A 17,500-nucleotide genomic window follows, 5' to 3' on the forward strand; every position below is an offset into this window, starting at 1 on the left:
ACACACCGACAACTGACGGAAAACACACTTAAAACACACTAAACACACTGACAACTGATGGAAAACACACTTAAAACACACTAAACACACCGACAACTGACGGAAAACACACTAAAAACACACTAAACACACCGACAACTGACGGAAAACACACTAAAAACATACTAAACACACCGACAACTGACGGAAAACACACTAAAAACACTTAAAACACACTAAACACACGACAACTGACAGAAAACACACTAAAAACACACTAAACACACCGACAACTGACGGAAAACACACTTAAAACACACTAAACACACCGACAACTGACGGAAAACACACTTAAAACACACTAAACACACCGACAACTGACGGAAAACACACTAAAAACACACTAAACACACCGACAACTGACGGAAAACACACTAAAAACATACTAAACACACCGACAACTGACGGAAAACACACTAAAAACACTTAAAACACACTAAACACACGACAACTGACAGAAAACACACTAAAAACACACTAAACACACTGGCAACTGACGGAAAACACACTTAAAACACACTAAACACACCGGCAACTGACGGAAAACACACTTAAAACACACTAAACACACTGGCAACTGACGGACAACGCATGGAACACACACCGAAAACAGACTGAAAACCTGTGACAACACACTGAAAACACACAACGGGCCGACAACACTCTTGCAACACGTTGACAACTGACTGATAACTTCCTCCCAAACACTGAGAATGTGCTGACAACGGATCGACAACAAAATGACCAAACACCGACAACTGATGCAACGTAGAAGCAACGCGCCGCGGTTGCCTAATGATGTAATAACCAGTCGACCCGATTGGATCCCTGAAAAAGAATATTGGGATAAAACGGGAAGGGTGTTTTCGTGAGGAGACGGCGTCGCGGTGCCGTTTCGCACGATTTGTTTTCGAACCGGGGCAACAGTTCCTGCTTTGAAATCGATGAGGTTACACTTTATGACCGGACGAACGTCTGAACCACATGATGCCGTTTGACAGGACAAGGCTTCTGCTTTGACTTCCGTTCACCGTGCAAAGCTAACAGGTGAGATCGTGGACGTGGCACGCGGCGGCGGGAGGCTTATCTCGCCGTCTTGCTCGAAGCCTCAAACCAATTTGAAGTTCCGGCTGTAAATAACGTAATAGAGGTGGGGGCGAAATTACCCCGAGAGAACATCGGTTCTGGGTCTATTTAGAAGAAATACATTCAACTGAATTGCGGTTCTTTCTCGTTTAGCATTTATTGGTAGCTCTATGACGCAGCGGGGGAGGCTGAGGGCCTCGCGGGGGTGGCGGCGGTGGTGGGGAGGCGTCGGCCGTCGGCGGAGGAACATGTGTTCCACCTGTATGTGACGGGGCAACATGTGGCTCGGCAGCGGCGTTTCATTTCTTCACACCGGAACAGATTGGATTTGGACGGGAGGCGAGTTTGTCTCACACACACACACAGCGCGGCGAGGGTTAGCGGCGCATGCAATCAACCCTCCTGCGGGTTTCCATCAGCCGTTTTGCTTAATGAGGGTCTCATATGGGGATGGGGAGCCGGGCAGCTCGCCGTCACACGCTCAGCCCGCACAATAGAACATCAGGGTCATTTTTCTTCTTTATTTTTTCTTTGGAATTGTAGATGTCAAAGCTTGAGCAGTGGCAGATGAGGGGAGACAACGATAGGAATAGCTGGGATAAAGAGCATCGGGGAGGGGGGGGGACATGTGTCGGATGCTAATTTAATGCTAATACCGCGATTGCAAAAAGAGCATACGAAAGCTGTGACTCTTGGTGAACGTCTACTTCTGTGATAGGGTGAAGCGATTTGTTTGGGATCACACTGATAGACCTCGCGGAAGAAATCCTGCACTTTAACGTTCATTCACGTCTCACTCCCAACAATCTTACCGTCATGACGGGATCCGGACTAGCAGCCTCCAGCGGGCTAATGTTAGCAAAACTGCACCCCACACAGTTGTTGCTAGCATTAACAGCTAGCCTGTGGATGTTCACCTTTTGATATCAGTTGTTTTACCAATGTGGTACGCCTCGAACGGACGCTCGACTGTCAACCTTTGGCACGTGATGGCCGACTTAAAGGTAGCCAAGAGCTAGCTAGATGCTAGCTAATGGGAGCCCCTTGTTCTCCAGTTGCTAGATGAATCGTGGTGTTGGAAACAAGAAGTCGTTTATCTCGGGCCCAGAAACCTGGTGATGGAACCTTAAGGGGTCAGCGGAGGACACAGAGAAGCCAAGGAACTCAGGCTGGATGTGACACTTTCAAAAATACAGTCTGTTTTTCAAGTTGTGAAGGGAGGAGGAGGCGCGAAACACCCGAAGGGGCGGGTGAGGAGATTTAAAGAGACGGGAAGCAGAGGCGGGGTAAGAGGGAGCGTCCAGGGAGGGACGAAGGGCTAAACACAGGAGACGAAGATACGGGAGGACGACCCCCCTCGTGAGGATAGTGGCGGTGATCCGCACCCCGGCAGAGTTCGCTGGTGAAGAATGACAAAGTGAAGGAAAACTCGAAAATGCTATAAAGGGGCCTTGAAGGCGCTTTACACGAGAAAGCATTCCCAGTCACACACACTCGCTATGAGCCGCTGAGCTGCTACGCAAGGCGGCAAACCGAGCCTTTGGGAGCCACTTGGGGTTCAGTGTTCAGGACACTTCAACATGGACCATCATTTTCGGACGATAAGCCGCGACTTTTTTCACTTAAACAACAAAGTGGCTAATATATGGATTTTTTTTTTGGGCTAACGAGCCTCACGCTGCTAAAACATTTATCATCGTAACATCACCAGGAAATTCTGAGTCCGTTCAACTCTGACACCAAAGACGAAGACTTTGAGGTTTTAGTGCGCAGGAGGAAGCCCAACATAGCGATCAGCCAGCCGGTGCGGCTAATATTGAGGTGCGCTTAATAGTCCGGAAATTACGGTAGATGGGAGCAGCTGGGAATAGAACTGACAACTTTGATCGGAAGAGCTCCCAACTAACTCCTCACTTGGCGAACCCTTAAGAGACCCAACCCTGTAAAAAGGTGGAATGACGGCACTTGTCTTTTCCCGCCGTAACCACGCCCACCTGTTGACCAATGGCACGATAGTTCTCGAAAAAGGCGGCGTCTCCCAGATTATGGAGCGTCAGATAGACCTCCACAGGTTACCGCCCGCCTTCCATTCAGCAACCCATTATTTGGCTTTGACTTCATACAGAGAGGTGGGGGGGGCCCGTCCAGACTCATTTCATGCGCGATTAACCCCGTTCTCCTGGAACAATGGAGCTGCGTTGCCGCGGCGACAGCTCAGGAAGCACCAACGGGAGGTAACGTCAGGCACGACGCCGGCACGCAAACTCAAATTTTCAGCCGGGTGACTCCAGGTAAACAAACAAAACAAGACTCAAACATCGCATCGCTTCCTGCCCGGCAAGATAAAATGACCCGCTGGAGGTTCTTCGGTGTCTTTTAGCCAAAAGAAATTTTAGATGCAATTTAATGACTATAATCAGGTTTGGTCCGGGTGGGTTGGGGGATTTACTGCTCGTCAGATCGTTTCCGCCCCATCGTTCTCCGGCGGAACGATCATGATCAACAAATCAGAACACAATCATTCTCTCTCGTTCTTTCCAGGAGCAGAGAAGCTCAAAGGCGCCATCAATTCAGAGAGAAAGGTGTTTGTTTGTCGGACGAATACGATGAAATTATACCGCTGGCTGTCGCTGTCGCTGTCGCTGTCGCTGTCGCTGTCGCTGTCGCTGTCGCTGTCGCTGTCGCTGTCGCTGTCGCTGTCGCTGTCGCTGTCGCTGTCGCTGTCGCTGTCGCTGTCGCGGGTGGCCTGGTGCCGGTGTGCCCCCGGTGGTCAAACTGTGGAACTGCAAGTGAAGTTGACACCGATGCTTTCCTATGCTGACCTTTGACCTCAGAGGAGTTCTTAGGGAGGGGTTCTGTCAAGGACTAAAAAAATCACCTTGAGGACACGTTTATCGTCATTTATATTAATCTGGTCTTATGCGATACTTCAAATATACAGATGACGTACGGGTAGATGTTTATTAATATCACCTGTACTCTTCAGTACTTCCTGGAGCCTCCGTCGCCTGCTGCCATGTTTTATTTATGCTTGTCGTGTTTCCCACCTCAAAACGTATCACAAATGCTTCATGATTCATTTAGCTCATTTGACTTGGTAAATATCCTCCCAACACATGCGCGCACACTCACACACACACACACACACGCCTCACCTTTGTGAGCTGTTAAATGACGAGTGTCAAAAAAAAGCCCCTGGAGTTTTTTCCGCTGCACTCAGGGTTTCCTTACCTGCCACTAGCATGAATAAATAACGCAGCAACTCTGTGTGTGTGTGTGTGTGTGTGTGTCTGTGTGTGTGTGTGTGTGTCTGTGTGGAGGATGAGAGGCGTGTCCACAGAAAACTTTCAAAACCTTTTCTGGCCTCTAACCAGACACACTTTATCAGTTAGAAGAAACTTTTTCACATACACACACACACACACACACACACACACACACACATTTAACAAGAAGGTTTTTATTAATAGTTAAAGTCCCCCATTCAGAAAGACTTTGATATTTTTCAGTGCTTCTCTTTCTGTTCACCAAAAAATATCAAATATTTACCCAGTTTTCCTCCACTGAAGTTGCTATGAACAAAAAGCAAAATATATATATTTTTTGGGGGTATACAGAAGATACAAAACTGAAATAATAAATAGCAATAATAAAAAGAATGAATTAATCACAATCATAATAATTATTAATAATAGCTTTATTATTATTAATAGTAATGGCAATAATACAACTTTTTTGATAGAATTTTTTGTAAAATACAGAGTTATTATTATTAATTCAATATGGAAAAGTATATACTCCATATTACAGTACTGATGTCTTTAGCCTCCATTGAATTGACCATGTTACCATGGTAACCATTGGACAGTTTGGCAGGCGGTAATTATCACTATTGTTTTCTTTAGATATACAATTTTACATAACACGTTAGTCGTGCAATGTCCTTCTTTTATTTTTCTCGTACGAATGGCAAAAGAAAAAATAGGTTATGTAACACGCAGTACTGAAACGTGCACGTTTGCAAGACTTAGAACCAAGATGACAAAAAATTTAATGAAATTGAATTCACCATCACTGATAATAGATGAATAGAGAAACACACACAAGTGAATCAAAAAGAGACAAGAGTTGTTATAACACTTGTATTTAAATATCCTCATCCCTCCAAAGCTGATCAACATTATTATCCTTATCATTATTATTATTATTTTCTCAGAGAACAGGGATGAAGGCGTATTAGGTGTGCTCTTCAAGCTCTTAATCTGCAGAGGGCGAAGCAGGTGATGCAAAAGAAGAAGAAGGAGCTCACTAATCTCTGTTTGGAGTTTAGAAGATGAATAAAAGAGCAGGGGGATCTTTGGAGAACAAATACAGCTCACTAAATCTGAAAAAAGGGAAAACTACAAACAGAGGAAAAAACTGGAGGAAACTACAAAAGCAATGAATTGCAGAAGAGGGAGCTGATTGGACAGAATCATCCAGGCCAGCAAAGTTCCATCTTCTTATTCGGGTTCCGGTAACTTTGAATCGAGTTTAGGTATGAATGCAAGGGTGAATGGTTGGATGATTGACAGCTGGCCAGCTAAATCCCGCCTCCTGTGAGCTGGGATTGGCTGGAAAAAAAAAAACAAACATAAAACATAATGAATGACTGAGTCGTTAAAGGAAACAGGAAATAAAAGCGGCGCAAAAAGCTCCACAAATTAAAACAGGAAACATAAAATAAAAATTTGGTGTCTTTTTAAACCTGCCAGTGTTTCAGTCCGGATCATTTTATTTGAAGTTTATTTCCAAAGTTTATTTGCCGCCTGGTCCCCGCCGCCTTTTAACGGCTCGCAATGTCATGTGACAGCGAAGACCGTTTGCCCTGTCGTCTTCTCCGAGTCACCACACCTGGATTTATAGAGGGGCATCCATTATTCACAGGCTACAGCAGCGTGTGTGAGTGTGTGTGTGTGTGTGTGTGTTTGTGAGTGTGTGTCAGCTGCTGACAGAGGGATAAAGTTAGAGGCTCTAATGAAGGTTTTGCTGCACTTCATAACTCTTCCTATGGGAATGAGTGAAACTTGACAAACTCACACACACACACGTGCACGCACGCATGCACACACACACACACACACACACACATAAACACACTTACACACACAGTATTTTTCTGAGATTGTTCATGCAGATTCTGAGAGACGTGATCACAGATGAACACGTCTCGTGTAAGATATTAAATGATTTAAAGATGACAAAAGGTTTTGAACCAGTGATTTTAAAAACCTCTAAGGCCAGTCTCGGTGTGACATCATCGACTCACAGCCATGAAGAAAGGACGTCCGCGTTCAAATATTTATACTGCGGAAAAAGAAAAGCAACTGTATTTAAATATTAAACAGAAATAAGTGGATGTCGCAGGAAACTTGCAATTATATACTCTTTCAGTTTCCGATAACCCCCCTAAAATCAGTCAAGGAATCATGCATCATCAATCATGTGAGTATTAGCAGGATATTGCCTGAAACCGATAATAACGTCCAATATAAATGGGTGAGATGTTAAATGCTAATTTAAATAACTTGCAAGTTAAAAGTTGCCAGTGAATTTGGGAGATGTGCCACTGAGACAAGTTTTTGGACTCTATATAATAAATAAAAACATTGCTGATTTATGTACTCACATTAATATGCTTCATTTTTGTGGACAAATAAATTAAGAAATAAAACCATATAAAAAAAAAAAAACAACATGTTCTCAAATAAATACAAGATTATCTGAAAGAAATCTATCAAAATGTTAATCATTATTATTTTTAAAAATAACCCCTGATCTCAGTCAGGATTCCTGGATAATTAGATAATTATTATTAAATAATTAAATTATTATTATTATTCAATAATAATTAAATTCATTCAAATTAATTCTGTTGAAAAGAAAAATACAAATGTATCAATTTATGATTAACTTTCAATTATACTTTGTATTTTGTTGTTCCCGTATTTTTGCAGTTATATAAATTTTCAGGGTCAGAAGTATTTTTTTGATCAAGTTATTTTTTTCCTTTTAATTTGTGATCATCTCAGAGTCCTATTGCCCAGATTTTTTCCATTAACGCTGTCATGAATCATGCTTGGTGCTGATTGGGTCATAGATCACAATGACATCATCACCCCTAATTTCCATTTCACCCTCCAGTTTCCCAGAAAGAAAAAAAAAAAAGGAAATTTACAATCAAACCTCGAAAGGCAAAGAGTTTGACTCATACTTTCATCAATAAACCAGTATATTATTACATTTTAATGTACTTTCTCAGCCAGCCCTGAATTTATTTATCAGCCTCAGTCATGGAGCTGAGACCGGGAATTTAAAGTGTGTGTGTGTGTGTGTGTGGGGGGGGGGGGGGGGGGGGTCTGTAAACGTGACACAACTCTTGAAATGTTTGTTTTCTTCATTGACAACAGGTGCTTTAGCCTGCATTCATTGCGCTACTCTTATTAGCTTAGCTTGCAGGGGCTTGGTGTCTCGCCTGAGGACAGACATGGGATGTACAAACCAAAATATTTGAGGAAGTCAAATACAAAAAGGCAGGACTATCTAAATAAAACAGGACGTCACTAAAACACGTGCAGATAACTCATTAAAGAAATTGAAGTTGATTGGTCAAACCCCGCCACTGTCAGCTGCCAACCCTGTAAGAAAGACAAGTCATATAGAAAACGAGTGATAAATAAATGAATGAATATGATTCTATTTGAAGTTTCTACGTTTTGGATCTGATGTGTGTGATGTGTCCACATGCGTCTTCAAGGCGTTGTAAAAATGAGTTGTTTTGCTGGAACTCGGAAGGAGTTCTGATGAAGCGCGCGTTGTCCTCGGCTCAGAACCAACGGCATCATGGGAAATTAATTTCTGAAGCTTTTCACTTAACAAATTTCGCTTGAGCATAAAATATCTCGGGCCTCCTACTGAGACATTATTATGCCTTCCTGCAGGAAAGCTGGTATTTGCTACGTGTGTGTGTGCGTGTGTGTGTGTGTGCGTGCGCATATTGTGCCTTCGACGATTACGAGGAGATTGATTTGAATTCTCTGGTCACAATCAAGCTTTTATTTGCAGCCCGTCGAATTACAATCATGACGCTGTTGCTAAGGCACCGCTAAGCAAAAATATGATTATGTAAGCGGAGAGAAAAACTTTTTCTAAATTAATTAGACCGAACCAAGGCGATGCATCGGAAACCTCCGATGCTTTTTCGACGTCCTTCTTTTAACTTAAGCGGTTTAGCGTTAAAAAATAGCAGTGTGTAATTAGCTGGCAGGCTATTTATTTGCTAATATGCTAACTAGCAGAATTACAAAAACAAATACAAACACTTCAAAATAAACAAATCAACAAATCATAGTAGAGAATGAAATGAAACGATCAAGCCATGCAAACATAAAGAAATATTGATGCAGATTGAAAAAATGACACAAATAATTTTTTCATCATGCAACAAATTATGGCACATTCGCCCAAAACTTAAATGAGTGATTTAGAATTATTATTTTCATTATTAGATATTTAGTATCCTTCCTGCACCGGGCTTACATGTACTGTATGCTTAAATGCAATTTTTGTTCTTTCATTCATCCTCAGTGTCATGACTGAAAAGCTATTACCTAATTGGTTGTGGTGTGTTTTGATATTCGGCAGGTCCTGCGCCGGCAGCAGCACGGCCTCCTCCCTGGTTGCTTAGCAACACTTCCACTAGGAACTGCTACGTCCATTCCATGCGAATAATAACATGCATCTGGAAGCATCAACAAATTTGTGTGAAAGGAAAAAAAAAGAAGAGCAAAAAAGGCGCGAAGGTCGGGTCCGGTCGAGGTCGGAGTCACTGCGTCGGTCCAAATCCGAATTTCTCACACGCTCCGGCGACGTGTGGCCCCTCGGTGCACGTGTGGATGCAAAATGCTTTTATAGAAAGTGAAGTGGCAAAAAAAAATTGTATCTTCCCAGAAATGAAGACCTGGTAACTGCAGATAATTGGACTTTGTTATGATCCATTTGAAATTAGCTCCAAATTAATCTGCTGGCTGTAAAATCAGCTGATTATATCCAAGAACTAAGCCTCCGTTTGAATTTATTTTTTGTAACAGGGAAAGACGGTTTCTCCAGCTGGAATGTTTCAATTTTTCTGAAATAATTTGTTCATTTCTTCCTTTTCGGACAAAACCGTCGCTTAGGATTTCAAAGTTGCACATTCACCCACGATTTCCACGATCTAGAAAGTGAAAAATACAGATCTTAGCTTAGCACAATGACAAAGTATCCCATGGTAAATGTTAGCATCACGTCTCAATGCAACATCTTTTAAAATACAGATTTTCTGAATGGAGCTGATCTGACCCAAATCCTATCCTCGATTAGAATAGCCTTCAGTACGGCGGCACTTGGCGTGGCCTCCGTCAATTTCACTTCAAAGAGATCCTACTTCTTGATGATTTATTTATTTATTTGAAATATCTTTCAAGCTGAGGGCTGATCAGCTGGTAAGGGAACAAGATGAAGGCTTTGAAGAAAAGGCGAGGAAGCAAAGAAAACGGGATTTCAAATACAAAATATCACTGGCGGTCGGGGGGCAGAAACAGGAAGTAACTGGAGACGAGTTCATTCGTGACAAACATTGCCAAGTCATGCCATCAGATTCTAGAAAAGATCAAATCCGGAATCTTCACCCCGGAGTTTGAAACTAAAAGCCGACGGATCTTTAAAACAGCCTATTTTCTGAATGGAGTTTGATCCCAGGGGCCGTTTTCACTGCCACACAAATTGGTCATTCTTGTGTGGCGTGTATGAACCAAACAAACAAAAAACAACAACAGGTACCACTGATGCAGCGGCTCATGGCTTCATGTCAGTCTGGTTTTAGTGTGTGTATGTGTGTGTGTGTGTGTGTGTTGATGTCCTCTTAATTGAGCTCGTGTTTGTAGTGTCCACTCAGCTGCTCATCAGAGACACTCCAACCTCATTTTCTCCCTCCATTGAGTCCTGATTGCTTCTTGGGGGGTTGAGGAGTGGTCGGGCAGGGGTTGGGGTTACAAGTGTGATTGTGTGTGTTATCTGGACCCCCAGTGAGGCAGCATGAATATGATATTCAAATTTATGATCTCATTAACCATTAAGTCCAGATGTTTGTTTATTGCTCGCGTCCAGGCGGGACAATAAAGCATAAATTTACGCCTCTGTAAAATTTTCTTTAAGGCTGCTCTACATCATAAACCTGGGTTGACGTTTTTTTTTTTTTTTTTTTAATTGAACACGGGAGATTTAAAAAAAACGGTGTGTTTTTAATGATGACATCATTCACTTCCTGTATTATTTAGTGTTAATAGACTTGCAGTACCTGCGACGGCCACCGGGGGCTCCGTGGAGCCATTGATGCAAAGCGTGCCCTTGAGTTTATATCGTGTCATAAAGAGCGTCGATCGGTGGCTCCTGCAGAGGTCTTGCATTCGGATGATAATAACAAAGTCGCAACTGGGAAAAACTCCGCCCACTGCGGACTTCAAATGTAACCAAACACACCAGGAGATCCTTTGAGCCAAATCCCGTTGAGTTTTAACGCTTTGGTTTCTATTTTATTTTTGTCCAGATGCCAACCCCAATTCCATCCATCTAGCTGAGATCCAAAAAGCCCATTAAATCATTTGTTTGTTTCATATTTTATTGCGAATGCATTAGAAGAGCGTTTCCCTCCCTTTGTGTTCTTTCGGAATTCTTTCTCATGCCCGTAGCCTCCCGATTCTATGTAATCTCGCCTCCACAGCTTTATTTATTGATTAATTACCGCTCGCTCCTATTAATATTCATCCTCTCCCTGTAACGAGTCCCTGCCTCCGGTGTTTCTTCCTAACGAGCGGCGCCATCTCTTATCTCTGTTCTCATTTTAATTACCGTCGCTTCCTTAAACGTGTCGCCGTGGCGAAAAAACAGAGCCCCGTTCGGGCTCCGTGGGTTGAGCCCGCGGCCAGATGGGAATGTGCGTTGGTTTTGTGCTTCCTGGGGTTTTTTTATTTTCATCGTTTTCACCAGAAGAACCACAGAGGCTGGTGGTCGGCGTCGGTGGCTGTCGATCACAGGGCCGAACCGTGTGTTGTCTCAACCACGCCGATGAAGCATTCAGTGAAGCCGCCGATGGTTTTTCGTCATGAAAGGAACGAGGAAGGAGGTTTGCCATTTTTGTCCCGTCCGTGTCTTTAGAACAGATGGTGACAACTCATCCGGTCTTTGTCATCTGTTTGGACGACTGCAACTCCCTCCTTGCCGGTGCCCAGCGGTGACCATCAGGCCTCTGGAGCTTATTCAGAAAGCAACAGCCCGCCTGGTGTTCAACCGTCCCAAATTCTCCCGCACAACTCCCCTTCTTATGTCCCTAGCCTGGCTCCCGGTAGCCGCCCGCATCAAGTCCAAGCCCCTGGTGCTCGCCTACCGGGCGGTGACCGGGACGGCCCCGTCTTATCTCTAGGTTACGGTCGAGCCACATGTCCCTACCCGTCCCCTCCGATCCGCCGCCTCTGGCCGACCGTCCACCCCATCGCTCGGAGCCCCCGGCTGCCGATCCAACCGGTCTCGGCTCTTCTCGGTCTCGGCTCCTCAATTACTGGAACGGACTCCCGAAAAAGGTCAGAACAGCGGGGTCGGCGCCCATCTTCCGCCGTGAGCTGAAAACATACCTCTTCACCAAGCACTACCCTGCTAATCGCACTTAGCCTCCAACCCCCCTGGGAAAAAAAAATAAATTAACGATGAAATGAATGTATGTATGTATATGGTTCTGAGACGGCTACTTGGTTGAAGCCATCACTTTTGACTTCTAAATGCTGGTACTTCGGATATTCGGTGACTGAATTGCACTTTTTGTAAGTCGCTTTGGATAAAAACGTCTGCCGAATGAATGAATGAATGCAATGACGACTGGCGGTTTTGTAGGGTCATATACTGTAATTTCGATATGCCGCAACTTTTTTCACGTAAACAACGATGCGGACTTTTTGGGTGGGGTGGGCTAACGAGCTTCACGGCGCTAAAACGTTTCTCCTCGTCACATCGGATCGATGAAATGACCGGGAAATTCTGAGTCCGTTCATGTCCGACACCGAAGAAGACGACTTTGACGGTTTTAGTGCGCAGGAAGAAGCCCGAGATAGCGATCGGCTAGCCGGTGCGGCTTATATTGAGGTGCGCTCAATAGTCCGGAAATTACGGTATTCGGGGCTCTTCGTGTGTCCAGGAGACCCTGCTGGAGTTACCCTGAACGTTGTGGCGACCTTCACCTTGGCGCCATCTTTGCGCAAATGCCGATCGTGACTAGAATGAGCCCGCGGGCTTTCATATGGTTCGACGCGTCTTCAGTCCAAGTCTAACGCGACACCTTGGTTCTTCGGCTCTGAAATATTCATGGGTTGGAACAGGTGGAGGCAAAACACACGCTCACGAACACACACACACAACCGCGTCACAGTCGGTTTCACACATTTTGTGCCTTTTTTTTTTTTTCTCCGCACGCGTAATCTGTCCTTCTAGACAATGCCCAAGTTCAGCACAGGCCAAGAACACACACACACACATTTGCGCTCTTGTACCGACGTGACGGAACGCTACGTGGCGGCGTGTGAATAATTCAAGGTGATTATTAATATTTGAGAGCGAACAGCACGGCGGATGAAAGAGTCATCAGATTCCAGATCCCGGGCTTCTTTCATCCCCGCTGCTCCTCTCACTTTTAATGGAGAGCTGACAGATGTGGGGAGGAAGAGGAGCGTGACGGACGAGGGCTCCGACAGGAAGCGGGCCCGTGTTTGCGCCGATGAAGATAAACGGTTGCCCTGCGCCGGCTAATCAAAATATGCGACGCGTCTCGGATAAAATTCCTCTCCATGCTCACGCGTTGATCGATAATATGACGTTGCCGATGGGTATTATCGATGAATGCGAACGGGATTATTGCCAGATGGATCTCAGGTTAGCAGCAGATGCTAACATAGCAGCAAGCACAAAATATGGCGCTGAGATGCTCGATGAACAAAAAGACGTCTTTAGATTTGCGTTGAAAGTTTTATTTTACTATGTGGCTATGCCACATCAGCTGACCGTCCTTTCACACACACAGGCGGTTGAATTTTTCACCAACTTTTCAGCAAGTGTACAAGCATCAGACCAGTTGGAGCGGTTTCGTGTTGCTAAGCTAAGTTAGCGCCCTGTCAGGGCGGGACAAGCATTGGTGGTGCTGTGAGAAACAACCGAAGAGGCGGTTACTTCCTGTTGACCCCGTTGAGGATCCGTGTCCTTTTGTACGAGAAGAAATTAAATCGGAATAAATACATCCCATCGCCGCTGAACCGTTTCAATGTCGATGGAAGCTGCGACAAGGACAGAACGAGATTAAAAACGCTCGCTTTCCCACTGCAGATCTTTTCCCATCGCAGAGTATTATTGTACGTTTACCTCCACAAATGACCACACGGGGCAGCATTTCCCGCTTTTAGAACGTCTGTGATTTGCCATCGACAAAGATCGTCTTGCAGGAGGATCCTGGCGTCGTCCAACGACATCAGCTCAAGCTTGAAAAAGTCGGCGGCCGGCGCCGTGACTGTCCTTGTCCTGTCACTGGTATGATTTTAGCCCTTAATTGGTTTTTACACTTAACTTCTGATCCTTTGGTATGGCCGCCATGCGATTTTAATCTTCCTCCTGTGAATCGGCGCAGGGGGTGCGTGGAATCAGCCCCCGGGGGAATTGCAAAAATCTTCACCTCTAAGCCCTTAATTATCGTCGCCGGCGGGTCTCATTATCCGTCACCGGTGTGTGTTTCCTGAGAGGATCAGGAGGGCGAGCTATTAAATATATTTATTAATTGTGAGTTCACAGTTCCGCAGGCATTAAGGCAAAAAAAAAAACAAAAAGAAACAGGTAAAACAGCAGAAGCGGAGGAGGAGTGGTGATTCCAGATCATCTCGTGATGCGTCCGAGGCCCCTTCGTCACGCACGGTTCTCCATTAAATTAGCGACGCTTTGACAACATCGACCGAAAGTCAGGATTCTTGCGGTGAAGTCCCTGTGCTGTGTCACGGTATCGCCACGGTGACATCACATCCTTGCTGTCGAACATATTTTTGTTTTCGTTTTTTTTTTTTTTAATTGCCAGTCAGAGGAAATCAAGCCTTCTCCTGCCGAACTTTATGCGAAAACCAAAGGACTGCAGCCTCTTCTGCCTCCTCCTCGTCCTCCGCTTCAGCCAAAGCATCCCCGAACTTCAACGCCGCGTCTTCATCGAATCGCCCGCAAATCAAGTTGCGGCGAAGAAGAAAAAAGCGAGGCGATGACAGGATTCAAGCTCCTGTAAAATATAGAGGTCTGGAGGCCGGAGACCTGGGGGAGGAAGAGCGAGATGAGGGGGGGGGGAAGCTCCCAGATGGAGGAGAAGGGGGAAGGGGGGATGAAACTGAACCTCTATGAAAAATTCCATGTGAAGCATCTCATCCTGGAGGCTTCAATAAGGGAAGAGATAAAGTGAAACTAAAATATTTAACAGTGTTGTGTAGTTCCATCTGCAGCCACCAGGGGCTCCATTGAGCCGTTCGTTCGACATTCATACGAACTTGATTTTTTTTTTTTTTTTTTTTCACGGATGAGTATCGACGCGTGAAACCGTAGATGAGCAGATGTCGATGTCGGAGGTGAACGTCGTCTTGGCTGTCTTGGATGTCATTAATAACACCGTAATAACATGTTGTGATTAACTCTGTAATAAAGCAAGAGCGTGACAGCGAATTCAATTATTACCAAATGAGGGGATGCAGATTGGCAGGAATATGAGGATAAATAGAGTAGAGGTGAAAGATGGAGGTGGGAAAAGAAAGAAAAGAGACTGTGAGGGTGGACGTGTAAGATAGGGAAGGAGGAAAAAAAATGAGGTAAAGGTTTGAATGTTGATAAATTGAATTAAATCAGCAGGTTGGAAGTCGTTGGGGCAGCTAGCATAGTTATTACAGCAAGTTATTACAGTTGGGGCAGCTAGCATAGCTTGGTGGGCTCGTCGGAGCCCCTGGTGGCCGCAGCTGGAACTGCACGCAGTGACTCGCTTCCTATCAAATGAGGCGATGAGATAATCAAAAAGTATAGAGATCATTCATTAAGATTGGAATATATATAAAAACTGTTACTCAGCCCTAAAAAGAGAAAAACTTTTTTTTTTCATTTATTATCAAAGCTGCTCATTCAGGTCAGTAGCCAATCGATGCTGCCTTCGTAGCCGGAGGCGGGGTTTGACCCGGACAACTCACCTGTCAATCACACTGGATGTGAGTCTGCAACCGAAACTGGCCATGAAAAAAAAACACAAATCTTTGAGCTTTTTCCGTTACATCCGAAGCTGGTTTTCACACGGTGAATTAAAAAGAAAAGAAGTATGGCATCCGTTCTAGGTCATCGCCACCGTGGGACTCAATCTTGTCACAGATGAGATGGAGCGGGGTGGATACAGAGCTGGCTAAAGGAGAAGAAAAACAAAGGGCAGAAATCGTGCAATGCGCTTTACAAAAAAGCCTGGAATTACAAAAAAAATCTGGAATATTAAAGTGGCGAGGACAGCCGGGCCAATGGGGGCGACAAGATGAGGGCTCTGATTGGCTGGAGAGTAAACGTGCTAAGGGACTGATAAGGTGCAGGTGAGGAAACGTTACTACGGAAGGAAACAGAAATGATAGAAAAAGTGCTTCAGGGCAAGGCAGGAAACAGGAAGTGCACGTGATAAAACACAAGGTTTTTTAAATGAAAGGGTTTTATCATGTGCTTCTGTTCCTTCTCGCCACAGATACACCAAGATGAAGACGGCCACCAACATCTACATCTTCAATCTGGCGCTGGCCGACTCCCTGTTCCTCGCCACCTTACCCTTCCAGGTAGGTAGTTTTTATTTTGAAAAGTAAAAGTAAATTGTAATTGCTGAAGGAAGGTTCAACCTGTCATCTGCCAATCACAGGATCAGGTGTCAATCACATCCAACCATTCCTCCTGGTTTATCAAAAAATATACTGCTCAAAAAAATAAAGGGAACACTTGAACAACACAATGTAACTCCAAGTCAATCACACTTCTGTGAAATCGTAGTGTCCACTCAGGAAGCAACACAGATTCATTTTGACTTGTTTTAAGGACATTACATCAAAGTTGGATCAGCCTGGAGTTTGTTTTTACACTTTAATTTTGAGTGTGATTCCTAATCCAGACCTCCATGGGTTGATACAATTGATTTCCATCGATTATTTTTGTGTGATTTTGTTGTCAGTACATTCAACTGTGTAAAGAGCAAAGTATTTCATAAGAATATTTCATTCATTTAGATCTAGGATGTGTTTTTTAAGTGTTCCCTTTATTTTTTTGAGCAGTGTATTAATGTCCTATGTTTGAAGCTATGAAAGACTTTTAGCCTCAACGTCATTGGCTTCCTCTTGTTGAAAGGATTTCAGCCACGCCTGGTCCCACCTGGACCAAGAGAACATGTGTTTCCTAACTTCCCAACTTGGATTCACGTGAAACGGGAGTTAATATGATGTATGAAATGATGACTTGCAGCGGAACAAGATCCGCAGCGGGAAACGCCGCTTCGTCGGGAGCGCGCTAGCGTCACCGGTTCAGGCTGGAATTTTATTTTGGAAATCCCCGCTCCATCATCTGAACCGGCGACCGATGCGTCCCGGCCCAGAGCGACTGAGCGATGTTTGAGGGCCGATACGTCCAAGTGCTCCACGGTTCGACGTTTCCCTCCGGCGGTTCACTTAATCATCTACTGAGTGAAGATCCATTTCACAGATGCTCCTCTCTGCTTTCATTTCAGTCTTTTGATGGGATTTTTAAAGGTTTTTTGTTGTTGTTGTTGACGTGTTTTTTTTTTCCAGGGCACGGACGTGTTTCTGGGCTCGTGGCCCTTCGGGAACGCCCTTTGCAAGGCGGTGGTGTCCATCGACTACTACAACATGTTCACCAGCACCTTCACCCTGACGGTGATGAGCATGGACAGGTACGTGGCCGTCTGCCACCCCGTCAAGGCCCTGGATATGAGGACGCCGCACAAGGCCAAGGTAAGCCCCGCCCCCCGGGCCGCGTTTATCCTTCACATGCCGTAACGCCTCCCGCTTCGGAGTAAAGGGCGCTACGGTTCCACCGACTAAATGGCGGTCACAACGAGAGACAAGCGTTCTGCTCCGCTGCGTGAATCGCGAACGCCGATAGGTTCGCCGATGGGAATCAGCTGGACGCCGGAGGTTTGACAGGACTGCCGTTGTGGGAAGGTTACATTTTCTAGCAGGTGCACGCCGAGCTGACGCGCACAACGGCCTTTAGC

At 44.9% G+C, this 17,500-nt stretch overlaps 1 protein-coding gene across 1 annotated transcript in view; it reads left to right on the forward strand.

Moving 5' to 3' along the window:
- The window catches only part of LOC147226992 (delta-type opioid receptor-like), a 45,662-nt gene that overhangs the window by 14,432 nt on the left and 13,730 nt on the right, over positions 1–17,500 (forward strand). Inside the window, exons 3-4 of the mRNA XM_086159118.1 lie at positions 15,971–16,058; positions 17,055–17,237. Of these exons, the coding sequence (XP_086015244.1) occupies positions 15,971–16,058; positions 17,055–17,237 (271 nt within the window). The remainder of the gene's footprint in view (positions 1–15,970; positions 16,059–17,054; positions 17,238–17,500) is intronic.

This window comes from Fistularia commersonii, chromosome 14 (genome assembly GCF_037954325.1).
Source record: "Fistularia commersonii isolate RoL2024-O1a breed Wild chromosome 14, RoL_Fcom_v1.0, whole genome shotgun sequence".
In the NCBI taxonomy this organism is placed as follows: domain Eukaryota; kingdom Metazoa; phylum Chordata; class Actinopteri; order Syngnathiformes; family Fistulariidae; genus Fistularia; species Fistularia commersonii.